The 16,961-nt window shown below is 49.9% G+C and overlaps 6 protein-coding genes across 6 annotated transcripts; 1 reads left to right on the top strand and 5 right to left on the bottom strand.

Moving 5' to 3' along the window:
- Positions 1-96: 96 nt before the first annotated feature.
- On the bottom strand, positions 97-3,109 carry IAR55_000897 (uncharacterized protein; the record flags this gene model as incomplete). The annotated part of the gene is made up of 8 exons (XM_066944028.1): positions 97-306; positions 364-602; positions 659-773; positions 831-984; positions 1,046-1,183; positions 1,238-2,003; positions 2,056-2,600; positions 2,667-3,109. 8 exons carry the CDS (start codon positions 3,107-3,109, stop codon positions 97-99), a joined length of 2,610 nt encoding a protein of 869 aa, XP_066805229.1.
- Positions 3,110-3,534: 425 nt separating this feature from the next.
- Positions 3,535-5,937, top strand: IAR55_000896 (uncharacterized protein; the record flags this gene model as incomplete). Its single annotated transcript, XM_066944027.1, has 9 exons — positions 3,535-3,641; positions 3,716-4,079; positions 4,142-4,408; positions 4,483-4,666; positions 4,744-4,923; positions 4,995-5,159; positions 5,222-5,330; positions 5,386-5,442; positions 5,505-5,937. 9 exons carry the CDS (start codon positions 3,535-3,537, stop codon positions 5,935-5,937), a joined length of 1,866 nt encoding a protein of 621 aa, XP_066805228.1.
- A 327-nt stretch (positions 5,938-6,264) lies between these two features.
- On the bottom strand, positions 6,265-8,564 carry IAR55_000895 (uncharacterized protein; the record flags this gene model as incomplete). Its single annotated transcript, XM_066944026.1, has 10 exons — positions 6,265-6,392; positions 6,482-6,686; positions 6,754-6,866; positions 6,926-6,938; positions 7,009-7,129; positions 7,190-7,477; positions 7,533-7,645; positions 7,703-7,780; positions 7,840-8,172; positions 8,292-8,564. 10 exons carry the CDS (start codon positions 8,562-8,564, stop codon positions 6,265-6,267), a joined length of 1,665 nt encoding a protein of 554 aa, XP_066805227.1.
- Positions 8,565-9,052: 488 nt separating this feature from the next.
- IAR55_000894 (uncharacterized protein) lies at positions 9,053-9,961 on the bottom strand (the record flags this gene model as incomplete). The annotated part of the gene is made up of 4 exons (XM_066944025.1): positions 9,053-9,229; positions 9,308-9,592; positions 9,661-9,769; positions 9,837-9,961. 4 exons carry the CDS (start codon positions 9,959-9,961, stop codon positions 9,053-9,055), a joined length of 696 nt encoding a protein of 231 aa, XP_066805226.1.
- A 357-nt stretch (positions 9,962-10,318) lies between these two features.
- IAR55_000893 (uncharacterized protein) lies at positions 10,319-13,360 on the bottom strand (the record flags this gene model as incomplete). Its single annotated transcript, XM_066944024.1, has 7 exons — positions 10,319-12,130; positions 12,192-12,258; positions 12,361-12,387; positions 12,450-12,570; positions 12,667-12,695; positions 12,759-13,169; positions 13,257-13,360. The coding sequence occupies 7 exons, from the start codon at positions 13,358-13,360 to the stop codon at positions 10,319-10,321; spliced, it is 2,571 nt and encodes an 856-aa protein (XP_066805225.1).
- Positions 13,361-13,812: 452 nt separating this feature from the next.
- Positions 13,813-16,385, bottom strand: IAR55_000892 (uncharacterized protein; the record flags this gene model as incomplete). Its single annotated transcript, XM_066944023.1, has 15 exons — positions 13,813-14,051; positions 14,112-14,211; positions 14,268-14,412; positions 14,469-14,504; positions 14,561-14,626; positions 14,684-14,773; positions 14,847-14,966; positions 15,029-15,199; positions 15,272-15,400; positions 15,470-15,494; positions 15,561-15,683; positions 15,803-15,872; positions 15,963-15,995; positions 16,078-16,142; positions 16,214-16,385. 15 exons carry the CDS (start codon positions 16,383-16,385, stop codon positions 13,813-13,815), a joined length of 1,584 nt encoding a protein of 527 aa, XP_066805224.1.
- Between the last annotated feature and the right edge of the window lie 576 nt (positions 16,386-16,961).

The raw sequence follows: 16,961 nt of genomic DNA, 5'->3' as shown, positions 1-16,961 counted from the left end.
GGCTTTCTCAACGTCGTTTTGCATTATTGTAATGACAGAATGATACATGCATTCAATGGCTATATACAATTATATCTGACCATCCCCAAGTGAAAATCATCCTGCCAGGAAAGGGTGCAGCAGCGCATCCCTGGGCGTGATCCTCCTTGTTGGATCCAACTGTAGACACTTGTCTATCAGGTCCACAAAGTTCAACATCGGTTTCAACTCCTCATCTTTCATCTTGAGCTGTACCGATGATGGTGGAAGAAGGCGAGCCTTGAGGTCTTTACTAGCTTTAGAGATGACCAGAGTCTTGGCAACGTCCTACAAGTGAAAATCACATCAGGATCATCCTTGACATTGCTACTAGAGCATACTCACTTGACCAGTGATCTTGTCCTTTTCAATACTGATGAAATTCATCGTTTCGTCGAAGTGCATCGATCCAAATGTCGCCTTCTTGATCATTCTGTGGTTCAACTTCCCCTTGAGCTCCATCATAAGAAGTAGCATGTGATTATTTGATCGACCGGGGAAAAGGATCTTGCCAGTATAGAGCTCGTACAACGTACAGCCAACGGACCAAATATCGATAGCCGTGTCGTAGGGCAGTCCAAGAACTACAGACAACGTGGTCAGTCGATATGTGTGCGCGTCAAGAATCAACAGCACCCACTGATTTCAGGAGCACGGTAGAATCGGGAAACGAGATATGGGGTGATTTCGCCTTCGGTGATCTCTGCTGCTGAACCTAAATCGCAAACCTTTAACGTAGCCTTGTTCTCTGAGACCTATTTCGATGCCTTTCATCAGCAAGAACTGATACTTTGCGGTCAGCTGACACTCACCAGCACGTTGTCTGGCTTGAGGTCTGCATGCACGACGCTGCATTTTCGCATCAGCGAGAGAGCGAGGAACATCTGGTGGGCGTATGCCCTCACTGCTCTCATATTGAGCCCGACATCTTTACCGAATCGTTTGATGACGTCTCGCAGATTCATACTGTAATGACTGGTCAGCTTGATTATTCTTGATAAACATCTCCAGTCTGCGGATGGCTCACCTGAGACTTTCCGTGACGATGCAAAGGTGACCTCGATGCTCAAATGTACGCTCTAATCGCACTATGTGCTTCTTGTCTTCGGGATCGGCGTCGTTCAGCTTCTTGAGGATCTGGGCTTCTTTCCGACCAGCGACATACCTAAATGATCCTGTTAGCTGCGAGCGCATGTTCAATACTCAGGATCCCGCTCACATGCTTTCTTGACTTCGGATGACCTTGATCGCCACTTCTTTTCCGACCACATCCTGACGTCTCTCTTGTCCCACTGCCTTGAGCACCTTTGCTTTTACCACAGCCGAGAACATTCCCTTTCCAAGCGTAATCGTAATTTGATATCTCCCGTCGTCCAGAATCTCGCCAGGGGTGATACGATAGTACCCATCCGAATCGTCGAGGTTATCTGCAACCTGGATAGTGCTCGCTGGCTTCTTCACAACCTCCGCTTTGTTTCCATTGGCGCCCGATCCATTCTTCAGTCTTTTCACCACCACCTTGCGCTTTTTCTTCTCCTTCTCCTCGTCGCCAAACGCCGCAAACATATCAAACTCGTCATCCTCATCCTCTTCCTCTATCTCGATCTCCTCATATTCATCTTCCACAACGATTTTGTCTTCTACCACGACAATTGGTTCGCCAACTCCATTTGCTATATCCTTCGCATCAACCTTCATTGAGTCCATGTCTTTTTGGCGCTTCTCCCGGTCAGCCATCGCCTCCAAAGTTGGATCGTAGTCAGCAGCTGAGATTATCATGTCCGCTCCGACCCCATTGTCTCTCATATCCTGAAGAATGACCGCACGATCAGCCGCCTCAGCTTGTTTGGTGAGATCAAAATCGTGGCCTAAAGGCGTGGATGCGAGAGACGGCTCATGACCGGTGATAGGAGTAGGAGCGGATGTGCCGGATGGAAAGACAGATGTCGACCGTGTACCCAATTGCTTCATCAATGGTGTAGCACCTGATGAATAGGTCAGTCACTGTCACTTTTAATTTTCGATACTGCAACTCACCGGTAGCTGAGGCGGTACCCGTACGATAACCTGTCCTAGTGCCTGCACTCGTGACACTTTCAGCTCCAGTCCCAGGACCTGGTAGGTCTCCAACGACAATTTTAGGCGTTGTTGACGCCGTAGCCTTTCCGCCGTTGGCTCTGAATTTCGCCATGATTTCTTCCCTCTTCCTGCGCCTCTCCTCCAAAACCTTCTCCGGGTCGCGTTCTTCCTCCAGAACGACCACAGGCTCTTCCTCTTCTGGCTTGGCGTCAAATTCTGGCCTCTTGACGTCTTCGACTTTCGGCTGCTGAGGTCTTGAGGTTTCGCCTCCGGTTGGGAAAAATCGGTTGTGCGACGGTATTCGGTTGCTAGAAGTGGTCGTTCGTGACTGAGGGGGTAAAGAGACCGATTGAAAAGCTGCTTGGTTTACTTCTCTCGGACCTGCAGGTATTGGACGGCTACTGATGTGGCCCGGTTTAGGTGGTTCTACCTGTTCTACCAGTGCTCGCGAAGGCGACGTCATGGGCAAGGCTATACTGGACTTAGCAGGTGACGGGTCCAACCTATCAAAGGTACCATCAGCATCCCTTGGGTCTTTATTCAGATTTGTAAGCGGCGTTGAAACGTACTCGCCTTCCTCCTTATCTGGGTAGTCTCTGTGTCTATAGCTGCGATCATCGCGATCGTCCCTACGACGATCTCTTCGGTCACCATGACGTCTCGAGTGATCACCACCTCCCCTTGCGGGCTCACGTTCGCGATAATCCCTCTCTCCATAGCTTCCTCCATCCCTCCTCCTATCCCGATACCTGTCATCATAGCCTCTTCGTCTATCATCTCTATCCCTGTCCCTATCTCCTTCTCTGTCTCTGTCACGATAATCGTCTCTTCGCCTATGATCTCCCCTATCGCGATCACGTTCTCCTCTTCTCGGCTGCTCGTCCTCGTGTAGAAAGGCATCACGCCAATCTTTGGGTTTGCTTCTACGTCCTTCGTCGTGTGATCGGTCGCTCCGCCCACTGTTGGACGTGGTCTCGTCCTGGAAAGGTCGTTTGATACCTGAAGAAGCCATGGTGAAAGGGAAGAAGGGAGAAACAACAGGTGTGAGAAAAGACTTCTGAACGCGGCAAAAAAGGGGAGGGAGTTTACTGGATGGGAGATATGATCTCCAGACTCAGCACGATGTTATACTCTGTGTGCTGTACTCGATCAGGAGCTCTCGGACCGACGCAGAGAGGTGAGAGAGCGAGGTCAAGAGAGGAAGAGAGAGGTGAGATGATAACAAATAGAGGGTGGCCAAAGTGCTGTCGGGTCTCGTCGCCCAGCTCTCACCGTACGTGTATCACCGAGATAACACCGATCATGTGGCGATCTTCCCCGCACCCTGTCAGTTGTTATCGCTGGAAGAGCGCGTCCAATTGTTGAAATCAGTCTCGTCGTTGATTCATCCCTTTGATATCCATCACATGCTATAGCAGACGGCTCACTCACGCCAACATGTCGGGCTCTTCCATGTCGCCAGATGCCAAGATCCAGATGGCCCATGACTTACGACGGTCTATCCGAGAGCTGAGAGACCGAGGCTTGATGGTAGCTGCAAAATGGTCAGTCGGGTACTCCTCCGCTATCCTCCATGAGAAGAGTATCGCTTACCCGGTCCACACCTTCGACTCCACAGGGCATCTGAACTACTGGCTGCTTTACCTAGAGAATATCGATCTGCTCCTCATCTCCCCTTCTCTCCGCCGCCTCAGGCCTTATCGTCCCTGCCACCGCAATCACCGCCTACTCGTCCTCGACCTTCGATAGGCGATTTCTTGCCTTCTCCTGGTCCAGGATCGTTCAACGCCGAAGCAGGGCCCAGCAGAGGACGTACGATCCATGGCATAGAACTTGAAGAGGAAGCGGATGTACTGGAAGAGGACGAATTTCAGCTCGCGAGAGGATACTTTGACCTGAAGGAGTATGATCGTGTGGCATGGGTGTTGAAAGATGCGAAAGGAAGTCGGTCCAGGTTCCTCAAGTACTACTCGATGTATCTGGTGAGCTGACTCATGTCTGTCATCGGGAATGATATTCTGCTGACATATACATCGTCTCAAAGTCGGCAGATCGAAAAGCACAAGAATCACTCCCTCATTTCCTTGATACGAAAGAAGAACGACTAGCGCTTTATCCAGCCTTATCGCCCCTCATAGCGGAACTTAACAACGAGACAGACTCGTATCTCATCTATCTCCGTGGGCTGTGCTACATGCGATTGGACAGACGTCCGCCAGCTGTGAAATGCTTGATGGATAGCGTCAGGTTGAAACCTTATAACTGGAGTGCTTGGAGTCAGATGGCTCAGATGGTATATTCGGCGGACATGGTGAGCCTTGCCTGTTCCAAAAGACCCAGGGGCGGAGAAATCCTTCACTGACTGAATTCTGATTCACTGCGCAGTTCATATCGATGAAAGAGGAATTACCGTCATCACCCATGCTTACTTTCTTCGCCATAAGCTGTATGCTGGATCTGCACACCGCGACCGACCTACTCATGAACATGATCACAGAGCTCCTGCAGATCTTCCCGGGCAGTGTACATCTCAAAGCCCAACGTGCTATGGTGTACTATCATATGAGAGGTGAGTGGCAGCTGACCATCGTCCACGTACAGGTAGCGAGGAGCGTAAGCTGAGGTTCTTTTGCACCGATCACTCAGATTTCGAAACCGCAGAGAAAGAATTCGACGCCGTGCAGAAAGCCGATCCCTTCCGAATGGAAGAAGTCGATATCTATTCCAACATGCTTTATGTCATGAACAAGCAGGCGAAGCTGGGAAAATTAGCACATGAATATGCCGAGATAGATCGAAATAGAGCGGAAGTGTGCTGCTTGATAGGTGTGTCAGCTCGGCGTGTACAGGAAATTCCGGCTCATTTATCCAGCTAACGAATTCGTGTTATTCTCCAGGCAACTACTACTCCTCTCGCGCCGATCATACCAAGGCGATAACGTATTTCAAGAGATCGTTGATGCTTAATCGCGAATATCTTCCTGCATGGACGTTGATGGGTCATGAATTCGTCGAGTTGAAGAATTCACATGCTGCGATAGAGGCGTACAGAAAGGCGATAGGTGAGCCAAAAACGACCAGTGGGGTAGCAGCTGTCCGACTGAATCACTATCATCTTCCTCAGACGTCAATGCGAAAGACTACAGAGCCTGGTATGGTCTTGGTCAAGCCTACGAGCTGTTGGACATGCCAATGTATGCCATCGAATACTACAACCAGGCAACGTCACTCCGGTGAGCTGGTTTACCATCTTCTTTTGACGAGCATGGAGCTTACCTTCTTCGCCAGACCATACGATTGTCGCATGTGGACGGCGTTGGCGACGGTCTACGAAAATCTCAAACGGTGAGCGATACGCTCATCACGACCTCATGTCCGCAATGGAACTAATGCTCCTTATCGCTAAGTCTACCCGATGCAATACTCGCGCACACTCGAGCATTGCTCGGAGCCGACCGACTCCAAACTCCTACAATCTTACTCAAACTCGCCTCGTTACACACCACGCTCAATCAACATATCCAAGCGGTATCGTTCCATCGTAAGATCTTGGCATTAGGCGAGAAGACAGGGATCCCAGTAGCCGAGATGGCGAGCAGTTATCTATCTGTGGCAGAATGGGAGATGAGAGACGTTGCAGGGGCGTCTGGAGAGGGAGGAGGGGATGATGCCAGTATGGATAGTGAAGGAGGGGAAGGGGAAGGAGAGAAAGGAGATTGGGCTTTGGCAGCTCAGTATCTGGAAAAAGTTGCACAGACAAATGCGCCTCAGAGAGACAGGGCAGAGGAATTGCTGAGAGCGTTGAGGTTGAAAGAGGCTAGAATGGCGGCGGATCTGTAGTTGTCGGTCGCCTGACTGACGATATCTAGCATCATGTACAGTCGATCGTTGTTCGTTTGGTTTGGTGAAGATGATGCAGGTTGTAATCGGTGACTGACGGTATAGAAGAGTCGGAGGAGATACTCTGATTTCATGAAGTCCATTATCATGACCAAAGAAATAATGCGCGAACTACAGAAACGTAGTCATTATCCAGCTCTCTCACACCAGGCAAGGAGTGCTCTCCTTCATACAAATACAAACCGGAATTCCCAAATTCGTCACAAACGTAAATCATCGAGACCAGCTCGAACCAATTTCAACGACAGCGCCGCTACTATCTATCAATCAATCAATACTGACTCTCCGCTGAGTCATCGTCATCTCTTCCCCTTTCTCTTCTTCCGACGTCCCGCTTCCCGTCCTCCAGAATCCCATCACACTGGAGAAAGTCGGCGAGCCAGGTTTGCTCAATACTACGATCGAGTTTGTGCAAGGCTGATCAGCTTCTGCGCTGTCTTGCGACTCGACCATGTCGAAACGACAAGCCAAAACTTTTACTCACACGCAGACTTTAGACCTTTTCCGAAATTTCGCCAGACCAAGGCCCCCCAAATCGCACATGCCGCGAGTGATATCAAGCTCAGTGCGTCGAATGTCGTGAGTGATTTGGAGATATTACTGTAGGTCGTGTCGTCTTGTTGCCAGATACGAACGAGCTTGTAGATGAAATATGCACAACCGACAAAAAGTCCTACTAGAAATGTAGCCTAATAGAGCGGATATCATTCAGCATTCCATCAGGAGGCAAAGAGGCAGAGACAGATCCATGCTCACCATAAAGTATCGATTCTCGTGTTTCGCTGCGAATCGACCAATGACCAAGAAGATCAGGAGGAGGGGGAATGCGACCCAAGTAACGATATACTCCACATCGTCGGGGTTCAGCACTATACGGGACGGATCAGTCAAGCTACACAAAGAACGACTTAGGGACGGAGTAGCGCACCAAGCCAGATGAACTGGAACAACCGGAAAACGTTTCCTGTCAGCGCAAACGCTCATCCGTCGCACGCGTTGAGTTACACCCACCTGGATCCCGAAACCTGCACAGAAGAAGGCACTGAAATAGCAGAGACACTCGAAGACTTGCAGCTTGAAGTAATACTCCCGGATCATCAAGTCTGCGCCAAGAAATCGATATCGAAGCCATCTGCAGCGACACAATCAGTTCCATGCCTATCTCAAAGCTCCGAGCGACCAGCAAACGCACCCAAACTCCCTTTGCAGAAAAACGCAAAGCACGCTCAATACCAGACAACATACCGCCACCACCGCGATAATCAGAGCGGTCAGAACATTCAGAGGCAATGTCAAGAGTGTTGTCCTATCGTCGTTGCCTGTCAACTCTTCCGACAGGTTGTCTCCCAAGATCTTTCTCAATTCGTATATCTGGATGACAGCGTAACCCAAAAAGGCATAGTTGAAGGCGGTGACAGCGATGACCTGGATGGTATTCTTCGTTCGGATAGCGATGACCGTCAGAACGATCTCCCAAAGACTAATGAAAGATCAGTAAGCGGGTTCGCTCAATTCCAAGACCGATGTGGACCTACTGAGCGAGACCGAAGATGATGAGATAGATAGGTAGTCGGCGTTTGTTTTCGATGAGCAGTGTGGAGGAATCTGAAGACGACGCTTCGTCTCTGAACCGGTATAATATGTTACCCTGCGCATTGGTTTGAACGTTAGCACGAACAAGCCGACATTGAGCAAAATGATCTACCTCAATTGTCAGATTGATAACTGTTTCGATCAGAATGGTTGCTAGCAGTATTCGCGTCAAGGACGTTGAAGGGATAATCTACACCTTGCGAGTCAGCCGGATTGTAAACTCCATAGGGTACCTATGAGATGACTCACTCTAGTCCACCATCTACCTGTCTCACATCTACCTGATGAAGGCATTGAAGCCGAAGTGGTCATATCCACCTTTCGAGACTCAATCGCCTTCGTCGCATGTGCCTTTCCTGACATATCACTCATGATTGACCTCGAATCGTCTTCGTAGTAGCCCGGTGACAGCTGAGCAGGATCATAACCTGTTTCGTCGTCGGTTTCCAAGTGATGTTGTGAGGAGAATGAACGGGGGAGAGATGGTTGTGGGACTAGTTCGTTCGTAGATGTCGAAGCACCAGATGGTAAATACATGTTTTGCGGGTAGCTGCTTGACGATGACATCGGTGAAGAAAGAGGCTGTGCATCCGAGTCAGTGCCAATGATTATGTCAGCTATAAAAACATTAGATAGCAGTGGTAGATCTCGGAGATGGCGAAAGGAACACAGCGGCGTTTGACAGAAAAGGAACAACGTACAAATCCTTCATGGAGTCTCAGTGTCCCGCTACCGACACTTCGCTCGCCCATCGCTACGTCCTTCCCATTGTGTAAGATTGAGGGTGGGTGTTGATGGTAATGGATCTGAGGATGCCGAGGTAGTTGGTGTGACGTGACCGGTATAGCTGAGTGCAATGCGGCAACGGACGCATGGTGACTACTCTCTGCGTGAGGTTCGGCGTACTCTTCTTCACGATCGTATTCATAGTCGGCGAGAGTGAATCGTTTGTCCTGTTCATCGATAGTCGACATCGCGGTGCAGGAAGCGACTTTTCAGTATCAATTGGGGTCCTTTGTGTGAGTGTATGCCGGCCGACAAGACGATAAGAGAGCGCGGTCGTCAAGCAACGGCGCGTACAGAGTGGAGGGCGGAATGTATAATGTGTGATGGCCTGGAGATTGGTCGGGGAGGATGTCTGACTCTCTTGCACGGCTGACGAGGCAGAGGATCAGAGTGAGCGGAACGATATCATAACGAGTGTGAGTATAAGTTGCAAACGAAGATTGGTCGTCCAAGGTATCAAGGAGATGATGAGATGATTGATCAAAGTGATCGTAAAGCAGTGTCTGATCACGCGTTCACAACTCGCCCGATGCTCACCGCCTTATACCCGCTAGACATCATCATCTCATCGACAGCTATGCATATACAACAGTGATGAAGCACATATACAGACCACTCTATACACTGGTTCCAAGACATACCAGCCAGGACTCTTCTTCGACTTCGCTCCGAGATATCATCTAATCGTCGTGTAACCTGCACCTTTCTGCTCTTTCACTTCATCGACCTTTTTATCCGCTGCGTTCTGAGCCGGCACTTGACCCAACTTCGACATGTCCATATGTTGTGTTTTCGGATCGCCCTTGAACCCCACATAATATATCGTTGATTTCAACGACGTAGCTGCTTCCGACTACGACAGATATCACGAAATCAGTCATTGTTTAGTAGAATCCATATGAGAGGTAAGAAGGGCTCTGATACAACTCACAAAGAGTAATGTGACTGAGAAGACATTGGCTAATTTCTGAACTTTCAATCCCCAATCTTCGACATCCCTACGTCCGTCGGGCAGTCGTCTGATACCTGCAGGAGGCATGGAGGTGTCTAGATCCATGATCGGTGTCATAGATTCCAGATCCGAGAAATCGGGACAATGAGGCAGGTTCGCGAACAGACGAAGTCGAGAAGGTCTATGGGGATGTCCAGGGGCGGGAGGAAGGAGCAGCAGCGTACGCAGTCGTAGGGAGGATACGAACGGGATATGTAAGATCAACTGCGGGGGATATGGTATGTGAGATATGTTCTCGGAGAAGGTCTCAGAATGCTAGACATCGCACGCACGTCATCGTCAACGCCTGATTCGACGTAGTCTTCATCGTCCAATCGTTCGTCCCACGTCTTGATGACTTTGGGAGCAGATGACGGTTCCATCAGATTCAGACCAGTCACACTGCATGACATGTCAGTTCAATGATGATCTCCTTGGTAGCAATCATATGTCCAAAGTCATCACTCACTTGTCTTTGTCGATTTGACCCCATAGATTAGTATTACTCCCCTCTCCAGCTGTCACTCGTTCGAGAACCTGGTCTGTGACAGCGCCGTTCAAGTCATCGGTGGTGAGATCGTCTGCACAGCTCATCTTGAGGGTTTACGGGAAGTGTGGGCCATGTCTTGGCTAAAAAGGAAGAGAGATGACAAGTGGAAACGACAAGGATGACAAAGGTGGACGAACCGGGCGTGGAGGTTTCCGGATGTTGTTTTTGACATTTCAAGTGATTCAGCATCATTTCAATCGTGATAAAGACATCTGACAGTGCCACGCCCTACATATCTCCATGCATCATGTCCGGCAAGCTCACGAATAATATCGGGCGACAGATGCAATTGATGATGCATGCATCTTTTGTCCGCAAATCAGACAGACCAGAGCTACGCTTCGTTCCTACGCGATGTGGTTCCCACGAGTGACATCTCATTCCTAGCTGACCTGTTCAACTCAAAGCTCTCTGGAGTCTCTTGAGTCCACAGTCGCGCTCGAGGGTCTCCTCTGTCTGTACACCTCCATCCCTCCAGTCAGATATCCTCCCCCGAGTATAGTCATAGTCCTTGGTCTATCTGTCTTTGCTGGAAACGCCTGGACCGATGGACTTTTTATCTCAGTCGAAGCCATCAACTTATGACCTTTTCTGTCTGACTCTGACTCGAATTCCGTCCCTGTCCCCGAAACCGAGCTCGAATACGACTCTGGTCGGCTATGGTCAATGGTGGACCTTGGCGTCGCCATACCCGGAATGGGGACGTGGACATTCGTACCAGGAATCCTGATCCCTGTTCTAGGCGGAGATTTCAACGAATCTTCATCTGCCGAACTGTATCTGTACTGAGGCGGCGATTGCGCTTCTACTTTGTTCAGATCGAATCGAACACCACGCGCTGTCCTGGTAGATCGAGCAGAGTTGGAACGTGTTAATCGGTCAGCGCATTTGATCATACTGGATTGCAGAGGTGGGACGTCGGGTGCCGCCTGACGATGGGTATGGCGCGGCGAGTGGGAGTCAAAGGTGTGTGCTCGACCAAGCGGGTCTGGGTCGGCTTGACGGATAGTGATTGCGCTGGAAGGTGGAGAGAGATATTTCGGTTGATGGAGGCTGCGATCTGCACGCCGAGTACGCTTGGTCTGGTCCTGGATTTCCGGTTCTCGCTTGTCTTTCTGCCTGCTCTGGGCGGACTTGGGCGTCTTCTGACCGTCGATTTTACTATGCGGCACAGCTGGCTTAGTTTCAATGCCCGAACACCGCTGTCGCTCGTTTTGAGAGGTAAGCGATTTGTCTGGTGGTGAGTCACCAGATGGCTGACGAGATGGTGGGAAGGGAAATCTCGGTGCGAGATCGTTCGCTGCTGAAACACTAGACAGGCTCGACTGTCTGTTTGCCTGATTCACAGCTTTCATCGGCACAGGAGGAGGAGCAGTGAGAGAGATGGACTGCCTTCGTGTTGAAGCAGGTTCCATTGGCATCTTACCTCTTTTTCCGTTCATCGTGCTGGCACGTGCCCTGTCCATGCTTGAGCCGGCTCGCATCGCATTCGACATGATCGGGCCTCCTTCATTGACAATTGCAGCTTTTCTAGGTATGTTTTGCCCCGCTAATATCTCAGCTCTTCGAGGAGAAGCGACCTGTTGTATGCTTGGCATTTTGGGCGGAACAGGAGCTGGCTTCTTCGACTGACCTCGAAATGGCAAGTCGTCCACCCTCTGCGCTGACCTCGATTTATGGTTCTTGGCAGGAAGGGGGGGTAGATCACTCAGTCCGCCGCCACTTTCAACTTGGCCATCTGATCCCTTTGGCATGACACCTTTCAGGTCACCTTTGTCTGACCGTTTGCCATCGTTGATGACAAATTCCATTCCTCTCCCGCCTTTTCCTCTCTCCAAGAATCCAGTGGGCACTTGTCGACCGGGATCTGTCATCCTTCCGCCCGAAAAGGTCGGATAACCGCCTTGCCTCACATCGTGGTGTGACTTGTGATTCATGCATGCTGATATACTGGGCTCTCGCTCGTCTTGCGTTCTGCGACCATTCATTGCGAGAGTTTTCTCCTCGTCTCCATCCAGTCCTGTTTCCTTTGCGTTCGCAGACGGTAGATTTGTTATTCGCTCTTCGCCCACATTGGTCCAAGGGTCATCGAAAAGCTGTTGGTAGCATTGAGGGGCCGGTCGGAAGAACAGGAAACGCGTGGAGAGATTGAAGTACAGTGGAGGAGGAGGATACTTTGGCAGTCTTCGAGCAAGGCAAAGAAGTACTGATCCCTTTCAGGCACGGGAGAGTGTTACTAAATAGCAATTGAAAGATTGACATTGTCGGACTCACCAGAGTTAGATTGATCAGTCCAACTGCCAGTACCCCCCAAGCGGGAATGAGCATCATTGATTTGGCGCTAGAAGGAGAGTTGTCAGCATCGATCGATGTGCAGGCGAGGCAGGTAGCGAGAGTGAATGGAAGCGAAAGATGGCCAATCGGTAGATAGAGTGGCACTCACTACACCCGTAAAATCTCGACCGCCACACTGTCCGGCTCAAGGTCAATCACTTCGCCTTCCGGGTCTGGAGAGATCCGGCGATCACTCACACAAACTGTCCCAAGCCCAACCAAAGTGGTGTGCTATGTGGTCCTAGCCAAGGGACCCATCGGTACAAGAACATCTCTGGCAAGCCCGCTTGACCAAGAACAAGGAAGCCTAACGTCGTAGCTGAAGGAATCTGTCAGCCTTACTGAGCTAATAGGTACATTGGAGCTGGTGAGTGCTGTGATGAAACGCAACGTAAGTAGTAGGAAGGGAAATTACCTATGACAAGACGTGACATGACGGCAAACCTTTTGAACCGTCCGAATGTTAATCAGTTGTGAGTCACCAGCCGAATGCCAAGCCGAACTTACGCAGTACCACCTGCTTGACGAGGGACCGAAGACAGTCCCCAATTCGCTCCTGATCCAGTTTCATCTGCCGTAACTCCTATCGCTCGCTTCACATTGGGAAGAGGCAAGACTTGACCTCCAACCTCGTCACTGCCGTTCATATCTGAGCCACTACCATCAAACGGACCTGAACTGACTCGATTGGAAGGCGACGACGTGATCAGCGAGGTGGCGCTCGCTTCGCCAGTGGAGATAGTAGTTGCAGATCCCCATTTGGCTATTCCCGCATCCTTACTAACACTACGAGTAACGTTAGGGCTGACACTGGACGTCGATGTATCCGTAGGAGTGCGGGTGGAAGAGGTCTGCTCAGTTGATGTGATTGTGGCATTTCGAGCAGCGCTCGATGCTAGTGTATACGCTTTCATATCGCTACGGTAAGTTATCAAAGACGGGTCAGAATCAGAGAGAATCAATCTCGGGGCTGATATTGCATTGTGAAGGCGACAACAGACTCACTCTGCAATCGCGATGAACTGGGCAATCAATGTCCAGGTCAAGAACACGACCGCGACCAGTCGCAAGAGGTTGTAGCCTGTCCAGATTGGGGTTGGCCCTTGCATCTTGCTTTCTCGAAAAGCAAGAGTGGTGGCTTGTGTGCTTGTCGAAGGCTAATGAATGTTAGTGATAAAGGTTTAGTCTTTGTCGACCTTGGACATCTCGAATGACCAACTCGGGGTCGTTTGGCACTCAAACTCAAGGCGTAAGCAACTAGAATGTCCTCTGATGCCATCGACAAGTCATCTTTTCAGCCATGTAGACACCGTCTCCAGCTCATGAAAGTGATGACTTGTCAAAAAACACGAGAACGGATCGACCAAAGGAGACGTCGCGTTATACAGCACCATTCCTTTGAGCTCCTGAGACGAGTGTCACGGCTGAAAGGACAGTGTACTGAAGTCATTGAGGCTGGTTGCAACGTACAGTACAAATCCGGGGGGTCCTGTAGTCAGACACTGACATGTGCATCTATACCAATCGTCTATAACTACTCAGAGCACGGTTACTATAAAACCTACTCTGTGAAGCTCAAGTCTCCTTTCTCGACATTCCCCTCGGCTCTTCTCTCACCCGCCGATCCATCACCCATGATCACATCGCCCTTACCGTGTTCGACAAGGTACTGTCTCCACATCTCATCTTCCTTCTCGAGCCTGTCCATACCCTTGTCCTCCACGAAGAAATACGAGAGAGCCACGCCGACGACTCCACAACATGCTGCGATGATGAAGGTATACTTTTTCCCGAGGTGGTCTGTTATACAGTAGTACGTTAGACCTCAATGTACACAGCTTTAGGCGATGATCGGCTCACTCTGGATGGGGGTGAAGCACTGAGTACCGATAGCCGCACCGGCTTTCCCAACAGCTGCACTGAAACCGTAACATGTGCCACGGATACTTGTGGGGTATGACTGTAGTGCGAATCAAGTCAGCTCACTCATGGCGGATAAACGGGTTAGTCACTGACCTCGGCGCTGATAGTACCCTCCATATTTCCAGGTCCAAGGTTACCAGAGGATTGCATAAAGGCGTAGAATATGATGAAGAGGGGAATGATCTTAGTCATTTTCTCGTATGAGAGTCCAACGATGAGTCCGAACACGATATAACCGCTAAACATAGTGGTCGATTAGACACTGTCATCGATTCTCAAGCAAAGCGAACTCACGAGAACCCAATGATGAGGAGGTTACGACGACCCGTGCTGTCAAGTTTCCATCAATCTTTCCTGCTTTCCTGTTTCGGGGAGCCTCCACTCACTATTTGACGATCCATGCACCGATGAATACACCAGGAAGGGAGAGTACAGAAAGGAGCAATGTCCACCTGGCGCCACCAATATGAGCGCCACGTTTGAACTGTGTATAGTGCCAGGAGACTTACTCCATAGTTCGAACGAGTCCAGCGCCAGGGATGACACCCGCAATGATGGTAGAGCTGAAAATACCGTTTGGAAATGTGACGAAGTCGTATCTATCAAGGGGAGGACGCGGTGTGAGGTTCAGATTGTTCAGAAATTGTGAAGGGGGAGAAGAGAAGGACGTACAGGAACCAAGTACCCGCTGTACCCAGCAAGGTCTTCCAATACCTCTTGACGATGAGACCGTAAGGTGGACTTCGTCGAATAGCATTACGACGATATAGCTTCGAATTCATCATCTTGAGTCTGATCGGGATTAGATCAATGAACGTACACATAGCTAAGTCAAAGGCATGTTGCGGACTTACCGGAAGTAGAACACGCTGAGAGGGATGAACACTCCGATACCCATGATGATTCTCCAGGTGTACTCAAGCTTGTGGAGGTCCTCGTGAGATTTTGTGCCCTTGTAACCTGCCGCGTTGATGACCAGAAGGAAGAGCGAGATGACGATAGGACCTCCGATGGAAAGCATGAGACTGATTGGTCAACACACATGTCAGCTCTGAAGCGCTGTCGCGATGGCTCACGAGGTTCATGTTGACACTCACTTGGTCACCAGGATGAAGATCTTTCCTCGATCACGACCAAACTTTTCGTTGGCAGCTTCCGAAGCTGAAGTCGAGCAAGCGGGATATTCACCTCCTACTCCGACACCGACCATGCCACGAGATACAGTCCTACACAGCGAACGTGGTCAGCTGAGCTAAGCTGCATTTGTGTGGTGCGGTATCGAAGATGTCACTCACAACATCCACATCATTCCAGCGGTTGCTGAGCGAGAAGTCAGATCAGTACATGGGATAATTCTCTCAACAAATGTAGGGGCTGACAACCCACTAGATCCAGTAGAGGCAGTCGACAGGATACCGCCGACCACGATCAGCATGGTCGTTGCTACCATAGCTGTCTTCCGACCGACCAGATCGCAAATCAAGCCAACACCAACTTGACCGATGATCTCTGCGAGTTAGGACGGTACATGTCAGCTTCAACCGTACACAAGGAAGGATAATCGCCTCCAGTGGTACATGACTTGAGGGACGAAAGTCCCTGGACACAGAAGGTGGGCATGGACATACCTCCGATGAGCAAGGCATTGCTAACTCTAGTCGAGATGGCACTGGTATAATAGTGTGCATAGAGGATTTTCTGGAAAGCAAATGAACTCCAAGTTAGCTACTGGTTCCTCTATCGGCCTAGAACCATACGCTCATGCTTGAGACACCTCAGTAAACTCACAAAAACGGGGTTGAAAATGGTCGCCAAGTTATTCTATACACCACGAATCAATACGCCACAAAGTCAGTCACAGCCACCAAATTCTTCGGCTCCGCTGCACAACGCTCGAACTTACCTGATATCCATCTGAAACGAGGGCAAATCCACTGGCCATGATTGTGAAGTAATCACTTGCTTTAGCTATCGACAGCTTACGGTAAGTACTAATAATACACAGAATGAAGGTAGTGGTGAGGTTTGACTTTACTCACCAGCATTCTTGCCATCTTCACCAAGTTCCAAGTCGTCCGACTCAGAACCGTCATATACTGGTTCATTCAAAACAACATTCTTGTTGTCTTCCACTTCCATCTCACCAGAGCCAGTCTGCTCTCTGGGAAGGGTGTTCAACGTGGGTAAGACGTCGTTTTGAGAGGCGCTCATCTTGGTGTATGTTATGGCGATAAGTGATTTCTTTACAAGTGATAATAAGTCTGTTGGCTTTTCCCGAAAAAGTCTTCATCTTTATATACCTCTCAGTCTCCCTGGTCGGATTGAGCTGCCGCCGGTGAAGCCTCTTGGTCCGATATCGGACTCTACAGCACTACAGTTGATTGACGCTCCGCTTCACCCAAGCTCCCCGATTGGATGTGCCCTCGCTGTCACCTCGTGAGTGAGTCTCCGATATTTTGTCCCTTGAACGCATTCTTGGAGAGCGGCAACGTGCGTGCTCATGCGTCCTATCTCCATTGATCGCACCTCTTCGCGATAGATCTACCGCCCGAACGTTGTTGTTACAGGTGACGCTAAAATGCCTGTTTCACCAAACGAACTTCATGGCTACCGCACGTGCCACTTTGTGGCGGTATTTTTAGCACACCTCATCAACAAACGTTCGTGATACCTCATCTTGGAAATCGTTCCGTCGAGGTGTGAGTGCATCCATGCATATAAAGCGATATAAAGTGCACATGAGTCGTCGGATCCTTCCGAAAGGTACGAGTGGAGTGTGCAAGTAGC

The sequence above is a fragment of the Kwoniella newhampshirensis genome, chromosome 2 (genome assembly GCF_039105145.1).
Source record: "Kwoniella newhampshirensis strain CBS 13917 chromosome 2, whole genome shotgun sequence".
Lineage (NCBI taxonomy): Eukaryota > Fungi > Basidiomycota > Tremellomycetes > Tremellales > Cryptococcaceae > Kwoniella > Kwoniella newhampshirensis.
The sequence above is the reverse complement of the archived record's forward strand: the minus strand, read 5'-3'. Positions and strand labels throughout refer to the sequence as shown.